This window comes from Dipodomys spectabilis, unplaced genomic scaffold, assembly GCF_019054845.1.
Source record: "Dipodomys spectabilis isolate Male_0828 unplaced genomic scaffold, ASM1905484v1 ptg000017l, whole genome shotgun sequence".
In the NCBI taxonomy this organism is placed as follows: Eukaryota; Metazoa; Chordata; class Mammalia; order Rodentia; family Heteromyidae; genus Dipodomys; species Dipodomys spectabilis.
The window spans coordinates 9,733,708-9,757,169 of NW_024870694.1; the positions used below are offsets into that span (position 1 = coordinate 9,733,708).

Below are 23,462 nucleotides of genomic sequence, written 5' to 3' on the forward strand. Positions count from 1 at the left end.
CACATCTGGCCCTTGGCTTTCTTGTTTTTCCAGATTATATCAAGCGGCTGCGGTACTGTGAGTACTTGGGCAAGTATTTCTGTCAGTGCTGCCATGAGAATGCCCAGATGGTCATCCCCAGCCGAATTCTGCGCAAGTGGGACTTCAGCAAGTACTACATCAGCAATTTCTCCAAGGACCTGCTCATTAAGATCTGGAATGATCCTCTTTTCAATGTGCAGGATATCAACAGTGCCCTCTATAGGAAGGTCAAGCTGCTCAATCAAGTCCGGGTAAGACCTCTGAAATCCTTATCATGGATTTTTATCCTTTTCCTAGGGGTTGGGGATTTAGCTCAGCAGAAGAATGCCTGCCTGGCGAGTGCTAGGCCCTGAGTTCGGTCCTCAGCTCTAGGGGGGGAAAAAGCTATAAAAGACCTTTTCCTCTTCTCTCTCTTCATCCCCTTCTGGTCATACAAGGTTTCCAAAGATCTTAGGAACGTTATACCGTGTTATTTCATCATTCATATTCTGCCTATATACTTTTCTTTTTTCTTTTTTTCTTGGAGGTCTGGTTGTGGGGCCTGAACTCTGGGCCTGGGCGCTGTCCCTCAGCTCTTCAGCTCAAGGCTAGCGCTCTACCACTTGAGCCACAGCGCCACTTCCAGCTTTTTTCTTTTTGCTTATGTGGTGCTGAAAAATCGAACCCAAGGCCTCATACATGCAAGGCAAGCGCTCTACCACTGAGCCACCTTCCCAGCCCCGCCTGTATACTTTTCTCTCTCTTTCTCTCCCTTCCTTCCTTTCCTTCTCCTTTTCTCCTCTCCTTTTCCCTCCCCATCTCCCCTCTCTCTATCTCTATCTTCCCCTATCTCTTATGCTAGGCAAGTACTCTATCACTGAACTATAATCCCAGCTTCATAGATACTTTCTTTCTACACTTACCAACTACCTGTATAGTCAGCCTCAAACTGGCAAAGGCAGAATTTCTCCCTCCCCTAGAAACATTACAGAAGAGAGAATAGCATAGGAATGTGAACTCAAGAGTTCTTAGCTGTTGCCAGCTCTGTGTGTGTGACTGGGTAGACTGACCTAGCAGAGTCACCTTCCCTAGCTGGAGCTCACTTTGAAGAGAGTTATTAAATTAGAGGGGCAGAGGGTGATGGATGCATGCAAAGCGCCTGGGTCCCAGAGTCTGAAGGCACTAACTGGCCCTTCTAACAGTCAACTCTGTCCTCATTTCTACCCCTTTCCCATGTCTTTCTCTGCAGCTGTTGCGGGTCCAGCTGTATCACATGAAGAACATGTTTAAGACATGCCGACTGGCTAAAGAGTAAGTCTTATGTGGTGGCCAGGGTCCCCAGGCTGAGCTATTATCTCTGACAGAGATAATGTCTCAGCAGCTGGCTCTAATGTTACATGAACAAGAAGAGTAAGGATTTTTGCACAAATGACAAAAAGAAAAGGTAAACAAGAAGCCAGGGCAATAATTGTATCTGTGTCCTCCCTAGAGGAGAGATCTGAGTTTTCTATTGAAAACCACCACCAGTCTGCAGGCATTATGAATATGTCACTTCTGTCATCCAGGCGTATGGTGGGTGAGGGCTGAAATACCTGGGCTGGCTCATTGTTGCCTGCGTTAGCTTATCTCTCTTGCTTCTATATTGTACCATCCAAAATGTTCATCTCCTTCCTGCACTTCCTTGCTTTCATTTCCTGTAGGCTTCTGGATTCCTTTGACACAGTCCCTGGCCACCTGACAGAGGATCTCCACCTGTACTCAGTAAATGACCTGATTGCAACCAAGAAGGGAGAGCTGGGGCCCCGGCTGGCCGAGCTCACCCGGGCAGGGGCTGCCCATGTAGAGCGCTGCATGGTGAGAAAATGTCACTCTGCCATACAACTGAGCCCTTAATTAGGGATACAGGAGTGGGGTGGGCCTAGGGTTCTTGTTACTTAGTTCCAGAAACAGAAACATAGCTCCAGTGGACAGTTAAGAGAGACAGTAGCTCTAAAGGGCTGCTGTTCTCTGGGTTGGTGAACAGTGAAATCACCCAATTCATTAAGAAGCACTTGGGAAACAGCTAGCTTGGGCTACATAGTAAGACCCTGTCTCAAAAACACAAATATATACAAGTATTCGAAGAGGAATTGGTGCTGGCATTGCCTGTGGGTAGCTCTGAGAAAGACTGAGCAGGCTTCACTAAAAAATTGTCACATGTGGGCAGGACAATCCTCATTTCAGTCTGGAAAGGGATTCTAATCTGAGTCTTGGCTTTATTATTGCCAATCATTGTGACTCAAAGAAATAACTTCCCTTTTTGCCTTGTTATGTTTGTGAAACAGGACCCTGCTCTGTAGACCAAGTAGGCCTCAGACTCCGATGCTCCTGCCTCAGCATCCCAAGTGCTTCAGTTTTCTTGTATCTGATTTGAATATAATTATTTCATTGTCCTTTCCCCTTGTATGTTTTGAGAGGAATTGATGAAGTGATCCTCAGTGTGACATTTTGTAAGCTTTAAGTATTCTACAAGTGCAAGTTGTTATTGTTTGTGATATATTCAACTTACTAAAAATGCAAAAATTTTATTTTTTGGTCTTTCCATCTCCAGGGCCTGGGTAATTTCCTGGAGCTTCTTTTGCTCAAAGTTAGTTAGCACTCTACCACTTGAGCCACAGTACCACTTCCAGCTTTTTCTGTTTATGTGATACTAGGAATTGAACCTGGGGCTTCATGCATACTAGGCAAGCACTCTACCACCAAACTACATTCCCAGCCTCGTGAGACTCTTCAATTTACCACCAAAAACCTAGACATGGACCTATGGCTTAAGTGATAGAGTGCTAGCTTTGAGCACAAAAGTTCAGAGACAGTGTCCAGGCCCTGAGTTCAAGCCCCAGGACACACACACACACACACACACACACACACACACACACACACACACACACACACACACACACACACACACACACACACACACACACACACACACACACACACACACACACACACACACACACACACACACACACACACACACGAGGTGGGCACAGGTGGAAAATCATGTGTGGATGAGGGAATTGTAATCTCACTTGAAGCTGGGTATTATTTGGGGAAAACATTCAGTTTTCACATTTTAACTTTAGTAATGGTGGTTTCTATTTTGAAATAAGATCATTACCCAGACTGGATTTAGGAAGCCCTTGGTGGGACCATCCTTTTTCTCTCTTCATTGAGAAGCTCCTTTGGTGGTAGGGGCTTCTCAGGCCTGTGCCTCTGCCTCTGTCTTTTCTTTTTAATTATTATTATAAAGGGTTACAATTTGGTAAGTTGGGTTATTAGTGCAATACTTCTTGATGTCACCCATCCTCCCCCTTCCATCCCCCCCCATCCCAACCTACAAGTTGCATCTTTCATATTTTACATAGTGTATATTGAATACAATAACTGCCTTTGTTTATTTTTTACATTACGTACATTGAATACAATGACTGCAACTGCTCACACCTCTTCCCTCCATTCCTATGCCCCCTTTATTGTAACTCTCTCCCACACACAAAAGATTCCATTTCATGGTATTTGTTTTGATAGACAGTACTTTAGTTGTTCCTAGGAGTTATGCCTTTGGATTCCTTCTCTAAGTATGCCTTCCTCTACTCAGTTGGTGTGTAAATGCATTAATCCCTTGCATTTTGTCATGCCTAGCTTCCACACAGGAGAGGATGTAGGCACTGTCTGTCTTCCTTAACATGCTGGGTCTCTTTCCTCTCCTTTCCTTGGAACTTGGTCCAGCATTGCAGCCCTGAGCCTGTTTTGGCTCATGCTAAGCCCAGGCCTACTCTCTTCCCTGTAAACAGTAAAGTTCATCAATTGCACTCATAGTTCTAAGTTACATTTTGCCCATCTCTGGAGTCTACCCTCCTGTACCAGCTCCTCACTTTGTGATTTCTTTCCTCTGCAGCTCTGCCAAGCCAAGGGCTTCATCTGTGAGTTCTGTCAGAATGAAGATGACATCATCTTTCCTTTTGAGCTCCATAAGTGCCGGACCTGTGAAGGTGAGGTTTGGAGCTAGGAGTGGGCATACAAGGCTGGACACAGTTAATTTACTACATAGGAACAACCTCTTTGGTTTAAGCCACACACTGGTGGCCCACCTGTAATCCTAGCTGCTCAGGAGACCTAGTAGCAAAGAAAGATTTTAGTTTTGAGGCCAGCCTGGGCAAAAATCTTTACAAGACCCTATCTGGAAAATAGTGAAAAAATCAAGTCTGGAGGTATAGCTCAAGTGATAGAGTGTCAGCCTAGCAAGCACAAGGCCCTGAGTTCAAATCCCTCTGCTACCAAAAAAAAATTTTGGTCTGATAGAGCCTCTCCCTGTGTTTCACCATGGAAAACACTGAGCCAAGGTAGTGAGTAGAGGCTGTAGCAGTGACTTGCGTCCGGCCTGAGAAAATAACAAATGATTTTCTTCTCTCTCTCACCTTTTTAACCTGAATAGAATGTAAAGCATGTTACCATAAAGCTTGTTTCAAGTCTGGAAGCTGTCCCCGGTGTGAGCGGCTGCAGGCCCGGAGGGAGTTACTGGCCAAGCAGAGCTTGGAATCCTACATGTCAGACTATGAGGAGGAACCCACCGAAGCCTTGGCCCTGGAAGCCACTGTTTTGGGGACCACCTGAAGAAAGCACAGCCGGCCGGCCTCTGTCTAGTGGCTAGGGGCACAACGATGCAGAACTGAGCCACCCTCTCAAGGACATTCCCCACTTGGGGATTTTTTTTATTATTATCATTCTTCTTATTTTTAATAATGTGTCTTACATCCAGGTAGAGTCAACCTTTGTTAGGTTGATGGGTCCAGTCTGTGTGACAGATATTTGCAGGCGCCCAGCATTTCCCATCAGAACTGACACACAGTCCCTAAGTGAAGCTTCAAGTGCCTCTGTCAGGGGAACAGACAGAGACTCAAGTCTTCTGACACTCATGGGCTTTTCCACCCCGACCACATCTGGTGGCAGCTGCATCTCCAGTATCATTTCCACTGTTGTTTTAGTTCTGGAGCTTCCCAGCCAGATTTTTCTTAACCAACCCGCTTCTCTTTTGCTGCTGCAGCAGGTGGATGGAGTTTGCTATCTCTCATCTCAGCCTGAAATAGGGTCAGACTTCCCTGAGGAGAAGCAGCAGCGGAAGGGGCTTCACTGTGGGCATTTTGTTGAGCTTGTTTAAAGATTGGGGCAAGGGTGGGGGGAACATAAAAGTGGAATATCATCAGAGACTTCAAGGAGACAGCCATGACTTCCCGATTTGAAATATTCTAGACACAGATGGAAGCACAGGCTATCCATATATGGTGAGCCTGAAGCAAAGAACAGAGCTAGGGCTCTGACCCACTTGTGACCGATGCTTGTGGGGCCAGACCTACTTGTAACCTATCCTGCATGCATAACTGAAGCTACAGCTTTTGCTTACGGAGATTTTATCCAGTCAGAGCAGCTGTTGGCCTTTTCTTGGGTGAATGGTCTATTGGTTAGTCTTGCTCTTGAGAATTGTCATTCAAACTCATCCTAAGGAGATAACAGAAACCCCATGTTCCATCTTATTAGTGGGGTGGTTACTGTTCTGTCCTGTGAAATGGCCATTATGGTCCTGAGTGAAGATATGGCCCTAGTCCATTCTCTGGCCCTTTCCTGCTCCTTCCTGTGTAGAGCTGGGGTCTTCCCTGCAGGCTGAGCTCTTGCCTTAGTTTCCTTTCTCAAAGTTGGGGAAAAACTTTCCTGCTCGTAGTAGTATTAGCGCATTTGACAGTTTGTGGATGCGAATGTGAATATTCCTGCTTTCTTGGGATAAAAAGAGCCTTTATGCCAATTATGCACTTAATTATTTAACCTGGTAATGTATGTTTAATTATCCCTTTCATATCGCTTTAACATATTTTTCCCTCATACTTTAATATAATTTTGATGGGAAAGTTCTTGTGATGTTCTTGAAGTTGCTAAAGGTCCTAACCTCTAAGTGAAACACTGGTCAGGATTGCTTTTCCAAAGACTGTACTAAAGCCCACATCATTTTACCAGAATTAATTTTTCTTTCTTAGACGTGTAGTTATTGGTAGTAGAAAAAAAATTGGCTTAGGCACTGTTCTAAGAAGCCAAATAGAAAGTTGTACCTGATTGGTGGAAGCAGATGAGTACCTGAGCTGGAGGTGATACTGGCTCTCGTAAGGAGGTAACAGCCAAAGCTATTACACAGCTGGAGCAAGAGGGAGCCCATAGGAGTTGGCCCACAATGTTGGTTCTGCCTCACATTTGGGATTTGATATCTCCATCCAGGCTGGAAGACTTGGTCTATTCTCCTTTCAGTTCATGGTGGAAGCCAAGGCCCAGCCCAGTTTTGAAGGGCTGACTAGAAGTTCCTTCATCCTTTCAAGGAGCTTTGGGAATGAACCTATAAAACTCAAGTCTCACTAAAGATATGCTTCAGATTCAGACTCAGGTTTGTTTATATATATATGGTGAGGTCTAGGGCTGGGTCATGGCTCTGGTGGCAAAAGTGTTTGCCTAATAAAGCCCTCAGTTCTAATTCTAGTACCACCAAAAAGGAAATGGTGAGCTTTAATTCCAGTTTTGGTTTAAACTTTGAGTCCAGCTCATCTAAATGGCTACACTGGAGGAGAGACATACTGTCTTGTTATCCTGCCTATTTCATACCAACATAGGATCAAAGCTGAACTCAACAATCTTCCATGTTCCTGGATTTTCACTCTCTCCCGCACCCCTCCCATCCTGCAGGTTGCATATATGTTACCGTCCCTGACACTATGCTGTCTTCACTGTTCACACCTCCATTTATTTATTTCTTAGGGAGTGGGGGAGAAAGGGAAGAGAGGGGAATGTTTTGAAAGCACTTTTTGCAACTTAACAGTATCTGAGACTCCTCTGCCGTTGAGGGGAGAAGCTTCTGGATGCACTGAAAAGAGTTCCTTCTAAGTGACAAGGAGGGAAGAAGTGTTTTGTTTTGTTTTTTCTGCACGTAAAGGGAAAGAAACCATTAGCTTACAAGGTGGAGACAAGATTCAAGACATTGCAGAAGAGTGGAAGACAAACATTTTCCACTTAAATGAGGCAGTCATTGACTTTCTCTGCCAAGTTTTTAGAGCTTTTATGGAATGAACGTAGAATGAGCAAGAGTCTACCTAGACAAGTTTCATGTGTGTAAACACCTGTTTTGAACTGGATTTCTACTTGCTGTAGTTGGTGCACAGTTCATGACCAGCTTGAATAAACTAAAGAAATTAAATCCTGCCTTCTGGTTACCTGCTTGATATTAATGAGAAGATGATATTGAGTGTGTGCTGTGAAGCAGGCCTGCCTGAAAATGCTGGAGATAACTGTGTGCTGTATGTTTTCCACATACAACTTTATACTTATTGCCCCATGATTGTAGAATGGCAGCCACAGCTCTGGACATCACATCTTGTTAACAGGTAGAAGGGGACATTGAGGTAGGAGGGAGGGTATGTGATAATGGGGTGTGATAATGAATACTTTGAAAATAGAATAATGAAAATTGTTTAAAAGCTGGATGCCAGGCAGGGCACCGGAGGCTCACACCTGTAATCCTAGCTACTTAGGAAGTTGAGATCTAAGGATCATGGTTCAAAGCCAGCCCGGGCAGAAAAGTCCATGAAACTCTTATCTCCAATAAACCATCAGAAAACTGGAAGTGGCGCTGTGGCTCAAGTGGTAGAATGCTTGCCTTGAGCTGAAGTGCTGAGGGACAGTGCCCAGGCTCACAGTTCAAGCCCCACAACCAACTAAAAAAAGAAAGAAAGAAAGAAAGTTCAATGCCAGTGGCTTGTGCCTGTAACTAGCTTCTTGAGAGGCTGAGATCTGAGGATTGGGATTTGAAGCCAGCCTGGGCAAGAAAGTTTGTGAGATTCTTATCTCCAATTAACCACCAAAAGAGCCAGAAATGGAGCTGTGCATAAGTAGTAGAGCACTAGCCCTAAGTACAAAAGCTCAGGGACAGTGCCCAGGCCCTGAGTTCAAGTCCTAAGAACATCACACATACATGCACACACACATACAAACACACTAATTGTTTTAAAAGTGGGGGGGGGGGATAAGATATATTTTATGCATGTGTGGAAATATCACAATAAAACCCCCTCTGTACAATTAATAGACAATAAAAAGGGAGAGAGCAAGCTCTCACTGGTTACCACGTGCAGATTTTGTTTCTTCAGCCTCTGGAGTGGGAGGTGACAGCACTGGTAAGTTGGTAGGTTGCTCATGGGTGTCTTTCAAAGCATATCCTCTGCCACATGTAAGGATTAATCAGGAACCTGGTTGGGTCCACCCAACTGAGCACCACTGGTGCCAGATCATAGGTGTTTTCCAAATGTGCAATGGAGTCAACTCTTTACATTTTCTTGTAGGAAACGAGAAAAAGATGTCTACTCCAGTAGCCTTTTCCTGTAGACAACTCAGACCATTGGAACCAAAATGCCCAGCTCATTCTCATGGCTGAAGGGCCTCTTATGAGTCTATCTGCATTCGCAGCAGAGGTGGGGGGCAAGGGGGGGTGGAGAGACACTCCAGGAGACCAGGATTCTTGCCTCAGCTCTGACACAACCAAGCTATGTGAAATCAGAGGGTCCCTAGTTATCCCTAGGTGTCAGGGTCTTCACCTATCAAATGGGAAGGTCAAAGTAGATCATCTCAAGGCTTTTGGAACATTGTCACTCAGCTGTTTCTGATTCATACCAGGAGATTTGAAAATTATCTGTTTGGGTAAGCTCTTCCAAGCAGCTGGGACACCTGTGCTACTGCTTTGGCACCCATCCCCTACAGTGACCATCCAGGTATGAGCTGGCTTCTCTGGGTAGATACCAGATGGGGAGGGTGAGGATTGAGCTAGAATTTCAATCCTTAAAGTACAGCATTCTGTCTCTGTCCAGCTTGCAGCCATGTGGCTGGCCCTTCTCCTCCTGCTGTGGCTGAGCCCTGTGACCCCAAAGCACAAGACAGGTGAGGAGCTGGTTTGGCATCTGTGATAGAGGTTAAAGGGATCTAGTCTCATTCATTCATTTATGGTTCTCTCTCTCTCGCTCTCTCTCTCCCTCTCTCCTTCTCTCTCCCTTGTGCCAGTACTAGGGCTGGAACTCACCCTTAGCTTTTGTGCTCAAGGCTGGTGCTCTACCACTTGAGCCACAGCTCCATTTCTAAGGGGGTTTTTTTGGTTATAGGCTTTGAACTCAGGGCCTGGCAATGTCCCTTAGCTCTTCAGCTCAAGGCTAGTGCTCTACCACTTGAGCCACAGTGCCACTTTCAGTTTTCTGGTGGTTTATTGGAGGTAAGAGTCTCACAGCCTTTGCTGCCCAGGCTAGCTTTGAACTGCAATCCTCAGATTTCAGCCTAGTGAGTAGCTAGGATTACAGGTGTGAGCCACTGGCACCCAGCTCATTTCAGAAGTTTTTTGGGAGGGTTAATTGGAGATAAGAGTCTCAAGGAATTTTCTTCCCAGGCTCAAATCATGATCCTTAGATCTTAGTCTTCTGAGTAAGTAATATTGCATGTGTGAGCCACCAACACCAGACCAGTGGATCTCTTGTTTGTGGTGGAATCTACCACTTTCTTAGGGCTAGCATTCCTGAATGGAGTAATTTCTTGTGTCAGACACTCACTAGGTACCTATGATGGCTGGTTATGGCTTCTCTGTGTTTCCACTTCAAGTGTGTAGGATGTTTTGGGTGACTGGATTGGGAGGTCTGTGTGGCCAGGGAAGCATTGTGATACAGCCTGTCCAGATGAGATTCTGATGTGTAGAGGTAGCATGGGGCTCTGGACTGTGCACTTGGTTGGGGTGGGGGTCAGGAGAGAAGATCAATGAGACAAGTCCTGACCCAGATTAAAAACAGAATGATTGGTCAATTGCCTGCCTAATGTACTAGGTTTGTTAAAACATCCCAGAAGCTACAATGGAAACTCAACAAAGGTGTTATTTACCAGAGAAAACTGGTAAGAAACAGGGAGAAAACTAGATGTTATTGGGGGTAAATTCTTCACTCTGAAGGGTTATTAAACCCTTTTGTTCCGAAGTTCTTGGAAGAACTTCAAGGGAATGGCTGGCCTTCTGTTTTGCTGAATGGGACTTGCAAATAGGGAGCTTGAGTAGGATTAGGATGATGGAGGACCAGAAGAGGCTGTCCAGAGCAGCAGAGGATGCGTTCTCACCCTTCTCTATGCTTACTTTCTCTAGGAAACTCCAAAACACATGTAAAGAATAGAGCTCTGGAGGGATCATTATTAGCCTTTGGTGCTTCATGCAGCCCTTTCCGAGCCTAGTCCTGGCCCCCTCTTGGCACTTATATTGATAATGACCATGGCTTCAGTGCATCCCTGAATTCATGGGTTGGAATTGAATCCCCATGCAGCAGTGGAAGATGGGGCCTTGGGGAATGGCGATTGCTCTGCCCTCAAGAGAGATGAATGTCACTGTCACTGAGTTGGGTTATTTATTGACCGAGAGGGATTCTTATAAAAGAGAATTTGCCACCAGTGGCTCACACCTATAATCCTAACTATTCAGGAGGCTGGGATTAGAGGATGATGGTTTGAAGCCAGCCTGGGCAGAAAAGTCTGGGAGACTCTTCCAGCAAAAAGCTGAAAATGGAGAGCTATGACTAAAGTGATAAGCTAATGCTCAAGGACAGAGCCCAAGTCCTGAGTTCAAGCCTGAAGACCAATATTAAAAAACATTAAAAAATGTGCTTTTATGCTGAGAACATGGCTTAATGGTATAGTGCTTGCCTAGCATGCATGACCCTAGGTTCGATTCCTCAGCACCACATAAACAGAAAAAGCCAGAAGTGGCACTGTGGCTCAAGTGCTAGAGAGCTAGCCTTGAGCAAAGAAGCTCAGGGACAGTGCCCAGGCCCTGAGTTCAAGCCCCAAGACTAGAAAAAAAAATATATATATATCCTTTTACCGTTGGCTTATTTGAATCAATGCTCTTGCTAAGCTTTTTTTTTTTCTTCACTTGGCTGGTGCTCTACCTCTTGAACCATACCTCCAGTTTCTTAGCTGCCATAGCCCTGAAGTATCTTTACATTTATAAATCATCTCAGCTCAGTTTTCCCATTTATCTTTTGAACGAACCAGGGAATTTATTCGGTAGCATAGCATACATTCTAGATCTGGCTGATTGAGTTCTTGAAGGGGTCCCATAACCCTGACAGTTCCTAAAATCTGGAAGTGAGGCTCAAACCACAATCACATTATTTCTTTGGCAAGTACTCCATAGATGGGGCTGCATGCTTCGAAGGAGATGCATGACACACAATGCCTAGTTTTCCCACTTTTACTGGTGGTTAACTTGATCATCCAGAGAGCAAGTTCCTTATAAATGTTCCCTGTCAACATTTTTTCTAATGATTTTAGCTCTCTTTGATAATTATTGCAAAAGATTTCCCCCCCATCACAGGTTGTCAAGTGGTGATTTTCTAGTTTTGTCATTCTGCCTGTCTATAGTTGTTTGTTTGATGGTTGGTTGGTTGGTTTAAAGTCAGGACCTTAGAGCTGGGAAGATTGCTCAGTGGTAGAGTGCTTGCCTTGCATGCATGAGGCCCTGGGTTTGATTCCTCAGCACCACATAAGCAGAAAAAGCCTGAAGTGGTGCTGTGGCTCAAGTGGTAGAGCACTAGCCTTGAGCTGAAGAGCTGAGGGACACTGCCCAGGCCCAGAGTTCAAGCCCCATGACCAACAACAAAAAAAAAAAGACAAAGAAAGTCAGGACCTTATACTTGCTAAGAGATTTGAGCCACAGCCCCTAGCCTTGTCAGCATTTATTAGCTGGAGTTCTATCAAGAAAAAAATTTTCTCGTCAGCTATATGGCTAGTATGGAAAGGCTGGACTTTTTTTTTTTTTTTTTTTTTTAAGCAGTCAATTGGAGGTAAGAGTCTCATGGATCTGTCTGACCTGGCTGGCTTTGAGCCATAATCCTCAAGTCTCAGCCTCCTGAGTAGCTAGGATGACAGGAGTGAACCACCACCTCTCAGCAAATTTTTTATTCTTTATTTAACACGTTCATAATAATGTTTCTTAATAATAATTTCTTAGCAGCCACGGTGTTGAAATATGGCCTTGAAATCAACAATGTTTTCAGCTAATGGATTTGGGAGAGCAGGACCTTCCAAGCAGAGGAAACAGCATAAGCCATAACTTGGAACAGGCACATGCAGGTTATTAAGAGGGTTTTGGTGTTTTGTTGTTCTTGTTGTTTTGGCCAGTCCTGGGGTTTAAACTCGGGGACTGGGCACTGTCCCTGAGCCTCTTTGTGTTCAAGGCTAATGCTTTGCCACTTGAGCCAGGCACTACTTCCATTTAGAGGTTTTTTTGAGTGAGCCCTTTGAGCATGGTGTGGTGGGAAAGCAAAGAGGAAGTCAGGTTTCTGCTCCTACTCCTGTCCCCATCCTGGCCTGAAGCATGACCTTGAGCAAATGCTCCTCCCTCATCTTCAAAATGAGAGCCTCTCTCCAGACTAGTGGCTTTCAAGTCTTTCTGGCCTCAACTCACATTCATGAATATGTTTAATGATATAACTCAATACACACAGCTATGTAGAGAAAACAAGTATTTCAAAAAGAACTTCAAACAACTTATTTTTTTTGCCATATATGATATAAACGAATCTATTTGATCTAATTCTATCCCATCTTATTTCACCCTATCCCATCCCATCTTATTAAAATGACCAATGAATTAATCTCTGCCTCACAAGTAGGCTGCAACCGTAGTTTGGTTAGTCCCTGGGACTCACTCTCTCGGATTGATGCTGGACCAGGCAATTGGGAAGAGGGAAGACATGAGAAGGCAAACAGATCATTTGTAGAAGGCTCCTGAGCTGAACAAGCAGAAGCCATGGCAAACTCAGAAGCCATCGCCCCGGTGCCAGTCATCCGTTCATCTGCACCTTGAGAGCCCCCCCCCCAGCATCTCCTCTCCCACAACACCTGCAAGGCCCTGTTTCCACAACAGTTTAGGTCAGCCTCACCCTGTCCCCATGTCCTCTCAGAGGCTGGCTCTCTGTTGATCCTGTCAACTTTGAAAACCCTTCAGTCAGGTTTATCCTTATACAAAGCCCTAGGCAGGTGTTAGCCTTACAGGAGACAGTTGGGAAGGAGAGGCTAGAGCAGAGGAAGAGAAGAAAAGAGAGTTGTGGGGGGTGAGACCAATACAAGACCCTTCCTACCAGAGACACAACCCCACTAGGAAACTGGTCCACAGTCTCTACCTGCCAGCCTTGCCTTTCCCATCTCTTACAGTTAGACCTTCATCTTGTATTAGATGGATAATAATCAGATAATTATTGAGTTGAGTAATCTGGAGAAGTGAGGAACAGAATTTAAAAATTTTTTTTGTGGAAGTGGCGATATGGCTCAAAATGGTAGAGCACTAGCCTTGAGTGAAAGAACTCACAGACAGTGCCCAGGTCCTGAGTTCAAGCCCCATGACGGACAAAACAAACAAACAAACAAAAAACAACTTTTTTGTGTGTATACTCATCTTGGGACTTGAACTCAAGCTCTGGGGTCTGGGCACTATCCCTGAGCTTTTTGCTTAAAACTAGCACTCTACCACTTGATCCATATTTTTGGTGCTTTATTGGAGATAAGATTCTCACAGACTTTTCCTGCCTAGGATGGCTCTGAATCATGAACCTCAAATCTAAGCCTCCTGAGTAGCTAGGTTTATATGTGTGAGCCACTGGCTCACAGGGGACTTTTATAATGGCGGTTTCTGTCTCTCAGCTCAAGGTGAGCACTCTACCACTTGATCTACAGCACCACTTCTGGTTTTCTGGTAGTTAACTGGAGATAAGAGTCTCACGAGTGGTGCTGTAGCTCAAGTGGTAGAGCGCTCGCCTTGAGCTGAAGAGCTGAGGGACAGCGCCCAGGCCCAGAGTTCAAGCCCCACAACCGACAAAAAAAAAAAAAAAGAGTCTCACGGACTTTCCTGCCCAGGCTGGCTTTGAACCACAATCTTCAGATTTCAGCCTACTGAGTAGCTAGGATTACGGCATGAGCCATTGGCGATGTACAAAGGAGTTACAGTTAGTTACATAAGTCAGGGAAAAAGTAGGTTTCTTTTTGGACAATGTCACCCCTTCCCTTGCTCTACATTTGTTGCTTTTAATGTCCCTTTTCTCCAGGAAGTTGTTCCCAACCTCAGTCTCTCTGCTGCCTTGGAACTGATCACCGCTGCAGGAGAGGAAGCTGCTACTGTGATGAATTCTGCCATGTGGTACCAGACTGCTGCCCAGACTACCGCTCCCTCTGCGACCCTGGTACCTTGCATCCAGGCTCATTTCCACCTATAGCAGAATGTATGCTGTGATTGACAGAGGAAAGTCCCTTTGCCTGGATATTAGGTCATGGCTGGGATGCAACCTAGATGGCACCTAAGATCCCTAGGCATCTCAAGTTCCTTGTATTTCTGTCAATTTCATGTCAAAAGTGCCTACACATTGCTCCCCGCTTTGTTTCTCCAGTGCTCCTTGGCACCTGCTGCTCCCCTTTGGACCTCTTTTCCAGGTGGCAAAGGGAGAAGCCAAGCTGTTGGTGGTGAAGATGAGGGTGGGAGGATGATGTGTTTGGGGTTCCTCCTTACTGCCCCACTTTCTCTTGGAGAATGCATGCCTCTTGGGGAGACAGGAGTCTGCAGACAGGTGCTGGGGGTGCTGGATAGCCATAGAAAGGGTGGGTGACAAGGACAGAAACTTTCAAGTCTGTGTTCCTCCCAGCTTCTCAAACTGCCAAGATGGTGCTACAGATGGTGCTGAGTATGAAGAGTCCACATGGCCCCCCCAGAAGCAATCTAGACTGGGTGAAGAATATGGTAAGTGCCATAAAGATGTCCTTCCCAGGGCCTTTCTAACCTCCAGATCCCAAAGGCAGGGAAGGGAACAAAGGATTCCTGAACTAGCACTCCATTGTAGTGATGGCTTTAACAGGGGAGAATCAGAATTTTTGTACATGGACATAGAAATTTGAATTTCACTTAATTTTCATCTGTCATGTACATTCTTTTTTTGATGTCCTCCAGCCCCACTATTTAAGAATGTGAAAAAGCAAACTAGGCATGTAGCTCATGCCTATAGTAATCCAGCTACTCAGGAGATTGAGGTCTGAGAATTGAAGCAATGCAGGCTGAGCAGACAAATTACAGAGATACTTACCTCCATTTAACCAGCAAAAAGCCAGAATTGCTGGGAGAGATTAAGGGAACAGAAGACACTGTATGAAAGGAAATGTACTCATTAACTGACTCATGTAATTGTAATCTCTCTGTATATCACTTCTATACTAACAATAAATTATTTTTTTTTAAGAAGCTAGGCCCGGCACTCATGGCTCACGCCTGTAATCCTAGTTTACTCAGTAGGCTGAGATCTGAGAATTGCACTTCAAAACCAGCCTGGGTAAGAAAGTCTGTGAGACTCTTATCTCCAGTTAACCACCAGAAAACTGGAAGTGGCGCTGTGGCTCAAACTAGTAGAGCACTAGCCTTGAGCTAAAGAGCTGAGGGACAGTGCCCAGGCCCAGAGTTCAAGCTCCATGACCGACAAAAAAAAAAAAGAACTGGAAACAGGTGTGGCTCAAGTGGAAGAGCACCAGCAAGTGAAAGGAAAAAACTGAGTAAGACTGTGAGGCTCTGAGTTCAAGCCCAATATTGGCACAAAGAAAAAAAGAATGTAGAAAGCATTCTCACCTTTCTGTGCTAAAACAATAGGCCAAAATTGACCCATGGATTATACTTTGCTAACCTCTACCCTAAATCCTCTTCTGGTCTCTTCTTCCCCCTGTGTCCCAGCTCCAGCCCTGACCTGTCTAGTATGCTCAGCCCAGCTCTGGAGGAGAAGGCACAGCTTGGCTCTTTATAGTTTGCATAGAAAGGAAGTCAGCACAGTGCAATGGAAAGGAAAGGGACACATGGGGTCAGAGAGACCTGGCTTCAAGTCCCAGCACCATTGTTTGCTACCTAGAGGACCACAAGTAACTTCCTTATCTTTTCTGAGCTTCTGTGTCTTAGAACTTTCCATCTAGGGCTTGTGGTCAGAATTAATTGAGGTCAACTCTAGAAGAACGTGGCTCTTGTATAAAACAGATGGCCCTATTTGGGACCTAGGTCCTTGATTCCTGTCATTTAGGTTCATCAGCTTCTCCAAACCAGCCCTGTGGGAAGGCCATTGTCCATGGCTGTGAAAGGAATTAAGAAGAGAGCCTGACTCCTCTCCAAGGCTGTTCTTCCATCCATCCTACTCCCGTGATCTGCCCTGGAGCACACGTCACCTGACCTTACCTGGGCCTTCCTGGGCCAGGACAGAGGGGACTGAGTGTTTGTCCTCAGCTGCCGTTTTGTATACTTCCTTGTTGGTTTATACAATGGAAAACTGAAATTGTTGCGAACACATCTAAATGTGCTTAGAAGCAGCCATATAAATTCTGAGACATACATTTGATTTATGGTATTATTTATTGTGTTGTGATGATTACAATTCAGCATTCTTCTTTGTCCTTTCTTTTTGCTTTTAGGGTACTGGGGGTTTATCTTAAGGTTTTTTTCCCCCTTGTTAGTCCAGTGCTCAACCACTTGAGCTACACTTCCATCACTTTTTTTTTTTTTTTTTTGGGTCTGGTCGTGGGGCCTGAACTCTGGGCCTGGGCGCTGTCCCTCAGCTCTTTAGCTCAAGGCTAGCGCTCTACCACTTGAGCCACAGCGCCACTTCCGGCTTTTTTCTTTTTGCTTATGTGGTGTTGAGGAATCGAACCCAGAGCCTTGAGCATGCAAGGCAAGCGCTCTACCACTGAGCCACCTTCCCAGCCTCTCCATCACTTTTTAATATAGATTTTTTCTCAGATAAGATTACCCCCCCCACACACACACACACATACTTTCCCTAGCTGGCCCAATCCCTTGCTCTAGGTCTTCATTAATCTGAACACCGGGTAAGCAATTACAGCAAGGAGCACTATGAGCATGGATTCCAGCTCTGGACTAATGGATTTATCTTGGCTTCATTTCTCTTAATAATATTTAGGAACATAATCCCAGAGATCAGAGGTTAGGAAAAGGGAAGTGAGACAGGAATGAAGGCAGAGCCAGTATAAACATGTGTTATCCATTTGGCTGCTGGCACGGCTGACTGATTGCTTGGTCTTGCGGGTTCTTCTAAGATGCCCTTGGAAATGTTTATGATTGCTGTCTTGTCCTGCAGACAGATCTATCTGCCAGCTCCACGGGGTCCTAGAGAAATATACCTAAAACAATCACAAAAATGGTCACAGTAGTTTTATTTAGAAGAGAGAAAACTGGAATTAATCCAATGTCTATCAGTAGAAAATGGATCCCCTAAAATGTGGTGTAGTTAGAGAAAACTACTCAGCATCCCCAAAGGGTGAAGAAAGTAGGGCACTCACTGGTGGCTCACGTCTGTATTCCTAGCAACTTCAGAAGGCTGAGATCTGAAGATCATGGTTTAAAGCCAGCCTGGGCAGAAAAGTTCATGAGACTCTTATCTCCAATTAATCAGCAAAAGAAAAACCCTCCAGAAGGAGAAGTGTGGCTCAAGCGATAGAGTGCCAGCTATGGGTAAAAAAGCGAAGAAGGTGAAGTCCTTGGGCTGGGAATGTAGCTTAGTTGTAGAGTGCTTGGTCAGCGTGCAGGAAACCCTGGATTTGATTCCTCAGTACTACATAAACAAAAAAAGCTGGAAGTAAGGCTGTGGCTCAAGTGATAGAGTGCTAGCCTTGAGCAAAAGAAGCTCAGGGACTGTGCCCAGGCCCTGAGTTCAAGCCCCAGGACTGGTTAAAAAAAAAAGAATGAGTTCAAGCCCCAATACCAGCATCCACACCAACACATACCTACCTATCCACCCTCTCAACAGATTAAAAATGTAATACAGAGCAACACAGATGAGCCTCATAAATACAAAGTTAACAGAATGAAGCTAGATAAGAAAGAGAATATATAAATGATCTCATTTATATGAAGTTCAGAAATAGAGTTCATTAATGGCAGCAGAGAAGGGTGGGTATATGGGGACGTACTGGCTGGATGAGATACAGTGGGTTACTTATTCATGTCTGTGACCAATATACTTGAGAGAACAACTTAAAGGAAGAAGGATTTATTCTGGCCCATCGCGTCAGAGGGTTCAGGCCATAGTATCTTGGTCCTGTGGACTTGGGCTTTTTTCCAAGCATTATAGTGGATGCATATGAAGGAGGAGGCTATTGATCACACTGTAGATACAGAGCCAGAGAGAAGCAGAGAGAGGAGAATAAGTCTCAGGACTTCCTCCAGCTAGGCTCCACCTGCTAAAGTTTCCAGAACTTCCCAAAATAATGCCAGCAGTTAAGGACCAAGTATTCAACACATGAGCTCTGTGGGGAGAAATTTCATACCCAAATCATAACATCCCATTCCAGCCCTCAAAGGGCTTGTTTCCATCTCATAACACAAAATACCTGATCTGAGGATCATGGTTCAAAGCCAGCCTGGGCAAAAAGTTCATGAGACTTATCTTCAATTAACCAGCAAAAAAAAAAAACAAAACCAAAAAACTCCAGAAGTGGAAGTGTGGCTTAAGTGATAGAGTGCTAGCTGGGGGTGAAAAAGCAAAGCAAGAATGTGAGGTCCTGGGGCTGGGCATGTGGCTTAGTTGTAGAGTGCTTGCCTAGAGTGCATGAAACCCTGGGTTCGATTCCTCAGTACCACATACACAGAAAAAGCTGGAAGTAGGGCTGTGGCTGTTACACTCTTGCCTAACAGTTCCTGCATTGTCCAAAAGCCCAAGTTCAAAGACTTCTCTGAGACTCAAGACAACTCTTAGCTATGAATCCCTGTGCAAAAGCAAAAAACAAGCTATATCTAACATATCCAACATTCCCATTCTAAAGGGAGGACTTGGGGGCATAGAAAAAGGCTTTCCTCCCAACAACTCAGAACAGTTTGGTGATCTAGCACAATGGTCAGCCAATTTATGACCTTGGATTGATTCCAAGGGCATATTACAAAGTTAACTCTTCTCACAGGCCTTGAGCAGTCCAGTGCTCTGGGCTGCACTTGAGTGCCTTGTCCTGAGTGAGAGTCATCCCACCATTATGCTCAGGTTTCATAGGTGATGGGAGGCTGAAGAGACCCTGGAAGGAGAGGGAGATCTTTGGCCAATGACACCTGGAATGGTGAGGAGGCTGAAAAGTGTGTGGTTATTCTGGGCTCTTCACTTTCTTTGACATGTCACATGGGTGTAGATGGAAACCGCCCAAGGCTCTCCTTTCAAATTGCATTATGAATTAGAATCTCATTGCTACTCCATCTGATGGGGGTCAGAGCCACCCCCCTAACCTAAATTAGGGCAAAAGCTTTCTTATTTCCTGTTTCTATGTTGAGTTGATTGTGTGCGTGCGTGCGTGTGTGTGTGCGCGCGCGTGTGTGGGCACGTGTACTCACGCACCAATCCTGAGGCTTGAACTTGAGGCCTGAGCACTGTCCCTGAGCTTTTTTGCTCAAGGCTAGTGCTCTATTACTTTGAGCCAGAGCTCAACGTCCAGCTTTTTTGGAGATAAGAGTTTCATCATGAACCTTCGTGTCTGGGCTGGCTTGGAACCATGATCCTCAGATCATGAGTAACTACTCAGCCTCAAGTAGTTAGTGTTACAGGCATAAGCCACTAGTATCCAGCTTCTATCCTATTCTTAACATAACTTCTAGGGTGAACCCTCTAAAAACCTGTTAGGCTCCCCCTCACTCTTCACTCAAAACCCTCCATGGGCACCTCCCACTGAGGTAATTGTGTTGGACCAAGCTCCTGTACTAGGTGCAGCCCACTCCTGACTGAGGCCAAAATGGAGTCACTAGGCTTGAGTTCTTCTTTACCACCTGGAAACTAAATTGATATTTGACTTCCTGACAAATCAGGAAAGGGAGACAATAGCCAGACTTCCCATACAGGTGGGTTCCAGTGGATATGATATGATATTAACCCATCAGCCATTTCTCCAGGGTCTGTTTCCCTGTTGCTACCTTACAAGAAGAGCAAGGTTGAAGTATCTGATCCTCTTTTTTTTTTTTTTTTCTTGCAAGGCTGAGAATTGAGCCTAGGGCTATGCCCTTCTGAAGCAAGAGCTTCTATCACTGAGCTACACCCCAACCCCACCCCACCCCCAGTTCCTGTTCTGTTCTTCTTTTGTTTTTTTCTTTTGTGCCAGTACTGAGATCTAAACTCCAGGCCTTGTGGTCTCATTTGGATTTTTTCCACATTCGAACATTGGAGCCACATTTTCACTTTCAGTTTTTCCTGGTTTATTGGGATATAAGAGTCTTGAGGATTTGTCTGCCTTATCTGGCTTTAAACTGTGATCCTGAGATCTCAGCCTCCTGAGTGCTACTATTATAGGCACACTAGTTCTAGAAACAAAGCCACTTAAGCTCTAAACTCAACTATACTTTCTCTAAAAGCCCACAAGTCCTTGAGCATCTGTCCCACCTCCAACTCTTACCTCTCCTATGGATCCAGCCTCACTGCCTCTTAGATGTTTGCTGAATTTGCTGCTGCTTTAGGCTTTTCTAGACTCTTCTCTAGCAGGTTCCACTGCCTGAGACGCTGTTCCCCAGGCAACTATCTTCACCATCTTTCCACCTTGCTATAATGCTATAATATTTTAACTTAACTCCTCTTCCCAGTCTTTCTCGTAGAACTCACCCTTATTTGTGCAATTGTTTACATATGCACTTATTTATCTATGCACCTGTTTATTTATTTATTTATTTTTTTGGTTGGTCGTGGGGCTTGAACTCTGGGCCTGGGTGTTGTCCCTCAGCTCTTCAGCTCAAGGCGAGCGCTCTACCACTTGAGCTACAGCGCCACTTCCGGTTTTCTGGTAGTTTATTGGAGATAGGAGTCTCACAGTCTCTCCTGCCCGGGCTGGCTTTGAACCGCGATCCTCAGATCTCAGCCTCCTGAGTAGCTAGGATTACAGGCGTGAGCCACCAGCACTCGGCTATGCACCTGTTTATTATGTCTACAGTTTGTGGTCTCTTTGACAGGAAGTTACTTTCATGAGAACAAGAATCTACTCTATTCAAGCGACTTATTCCAAGTGCCTGGAACAGTGTAGAAGGCTGCTCATCCATGTGAAAAGGGATTGGCTGAAGAAATGGTTCAAGAACTTTCTGGAAGCTGAGTACCGGTGGCTCATGCCTGTAATCCTAGCTACTCAAGAGGCTGAGATCTGAGGATCATAGTTCAAAGTCAGCCCGGGCAAGAAAGTCTCTGAGACTCTTATCTCCAACTAACCACCAGAAAACCGGAAGTGGTGCTGTGGCTCAAGTGGTAGAGCTCTAGCCTTTAGCTGAAGAGCTGAGGGACAGTGCCCAGGCCCAGAGTTCAAGACCCACGACCGACAAAAAAAAAGAAAAAAAAGAACTTTCTGGATACACTTGTGGTGGCCTCCAAGACCAACAGCCACCAGCCAGCTTGGAAATACCCAACAACTTCTAGAAGCTCATCTACTTTCTTCTCACTGAGGCTGGAGCAAGGCTTTTGATCATATCTGTGATGAAAGATAAAAGGAAAAGGAAATGGAGTGTCCCTGGTCAGGGTAAAAAAGGCACCTGAATGCCCATCAGTAGATTAAGTTTTGATCTAGGGACGCACCTGGTCCTGGAATGAGGAAGCCCCTCCCACAACCTCCCTGGGTGGGGCAGGAGACCGAGGGAGGTGGCTGAGGAGCTGCATTCTTGCTGGGTTTCCCCTTACCATCTCTTAGGGTGAGCTTTGCATGAATCAGAAGCTGAGTCTCACAAAATCCAGGTCACTGTGGTGGCCCAGCCTTGAAACCTTCCAGGGGAGTCCATTTCCATGCTCCCTCCTCTTTTTCCTGGGCTTGAACTCAGGGCCTGGGCACTGTTCTTTATCTCTCTCTCTTTTTTTTTTTTTTTTTTTGCTCAAGGCTGGTGCTCTACCACTTGAGTTACATCTTCACTTTTAGCTTTTTGCTGTTTAATTGGAGATAGAAGTCTCATGGACTTTGCTGCCCAGTGTGGCTTTGAACCGCCATCCTTAGATCTCAGCCCTCCTGCATAGCTAGGATTATAAATGTGAGCCACTACTGCCTCGCTCTGCCACTTGAGCCATACTCTAGTCTTTCTCTCCATTGCTTGAGGATTCAAGTAGATATCTGCTCTTTCATTGAGCACCTGAGAAGGTGTGTGTGTGTGTGTGTGTGTGTGTGTGAGAGAGAGAGAGAGAGAGAGAGAGAGAGAGAGAGAGAGTATATGTGTGCTGTGCCTTGAACCCAGAGCCTTTTGCTTGTTTAGCTTGCTTCCTCACAGCTAGCACTCTACAACTCTACCATTCCTTCACAATGACTTTTTGCTTGTTAATTGGAGATAGAGTCTTTTGGATTTTTCTGCTCAGCCTTCAAACTATAATTCTCCAATCTCAGCCTTCTGACTAGCTGTGATTACAGGCATGGGCCATGGGCACCCAGCTGGTGTATACGCTTTTGAAGAGTAATGTAAGGGTCTCTTAGGAGACTCTTGGTCTCTTCCTTGACCAAGCAAGGAAACTGAGTTAGGAATTTAACCTCTTACTGGGAACTGAGGAATGCAATAACCAGAAACCGCCATTATAAAAGTCCCCTGTGAGCCGGTGGCTCACACCTGTAATCCTAGCTACTCAGGAGGCTGAGATCTGAGGATCATGGTTCAAAGCCAGTCTGGGCAGAAAAGTCCGTGAGACTAGAAAACTGGGTGGCGCTGTGGCTCAAGTGGTAGAGCACTTGTCTTGAGCTGAAGAGTGCAGAGACAGCACCCAAGCCCAGAGTTCAAGCTCCACTACCAAACGGAAAAAAAAAAAGTTGATGTTATCCTATTACTGGAATTTTGCAGCTTGCACCTGCTTGCAGTTTTTGCCTTCGTAAGCCTAGCTTGTGTCCATGTTCAGGGTTACAGCGTTAGCTACCGAGTCTGCACTGTGTCCCTGATTGGTCAGCTTCTGCAACACTTCAATAAACTTCTTCAAACTCTAAGTCCATATTGGTGGACTCATTCTTGGACCCTGTAACGGTACCAACTGTGGAGCAAGAACCTTGTACAAGCTTTACTGTATTGTTCTTCACAATAACAGCCTACTGAGGTAGACATTATGTCCACTTTATAGATCAGGAAGTTGAGGTTCAGAAACCTAGAGCTAACAAGGTCTTGGATCAGGAATGAAACCCAAGAAGGTTCATGGAGCCCAAGCCCAGCCTGTCATAGCCTCCCTGCAGCAGGACTACAGGGGTGAATAGCAACATGGAAATGATTCTGGAGGTTCAAATCAGCCTTCAGAGGAGAGATCACTGAGCAAGGGGGCACAGGAAGGTTGGTTTGTGGACAGCTTTGACCTGCTCTCTCTCACCCTGTACATTTGTGTTCA

The 23,462-nt window shown here is 45.2% G+C and overlaps 2 protein-coding genes across 7 annotated transcripts in view; both read left to right on the plus strand.

Moving 5' to 3' along the window:
- Rubcn (rubicon autophagy regulator) overlaps nucleotides 1-7,278 on the plus strand; it is a 67,848-nt gene extending 60,570 nt beyond the window's left edge. For all 5 annotated transcript variants that reach the window (XM_042670119.1, XM_042670084.1, XM_042670101.1 and 2 more), the window contains 5 exons: nucleotides 34-272; nucleotides 1,250-1,311; nucleotides 1,701-1,854; nucleotides 3,944-4,037; nucleotides 4,481-7,278. In XM_042670119.1, coding sequence (XP_042526053.1) covers nucleotides 34-272; nucleotides 1,250-1,311; nucleotides 1,701-1,854; nucleotides 3,944-4,037; nucleotides 4,481-4,659 — 728 coding nt within the window. In that variant the 3' untranslated portion in view covers nucleotides 4,660-7,278. The remainder of the gene's footprint in view (nucleotides 1-33; nucleotides 273-1,249; nucleotides 1,312-1,700; nucleotides 1,855-3,943; nucleotides 4,038-4,480) is intronic.
- Nucleotides 7,279-8,896: 1,618 nt separating this feature from the next.
- Nucleotides 8,897-23,136, plus strand: LOC122099045 (somatomedin-B and thrombospondin type-1 domain-containing protein-like). Of its 2 annotated transcripts, XM_042669635.1 has the most exons (5): nucleotides 8,897-9,006; nucleotides 14,190-14,324; nucleotides 14,781-14,875; nucleotides 16,188-16,303; nucleotides 23,126-23,136. In XM_042669635.1, the coding sequence occupies exons 1-4, from the start codon at nucleotides 8,946-8,948 to the stop codon at nucleotides 16,263-16,265; spliced, it is 369 nt and encodes a 122-aa protein (XP_042525569.1). In that variant the 5' UTR covers nucleotides 8,897-8,945; the 3' UTR covers nucleotides 16,266-16,303; nucleotides 23,126-23,136. The 2 variants fall into 2 exon arrangements, with proteins under 2 accessions (XP_042525569.1, XP_042525561.1); XM_042669627.1 differs by lacking the exon at nucleotides 23,126-23,136 and having other exon boundaries at nucleotides 16,188-16,436.
- The last annotated feature ends 326 nt before the right edge of the window (nucleotides 23,137-23,462 follow it).

Excerpts from the sequence above, each read along its gene's own strand:
- LOC122099045 (XM_042669635.1), top strand. The coding sequence starts at position 8,946 with ATGTGGCTGGCCCTTCTCCTCCTGCTGTGGCTGAGCCCTGTGACCCCA. Across the intron at positions 14,325-14,780 it reads CCGCTCCCTCTGCGACCCTG|CTTCTCAAACTGCCAAGATG; the intron begins GTACCTTGCATC and ends TGTTCCTCCCAG. Across the intron at positions 14,876-16,187 it reads TAGACTGGGTGAAGAATATG|GTTCATCAGCTTCTCCAAAC; the intron begins GTAAGTGCCATA and ends CCTGTCATTTAG.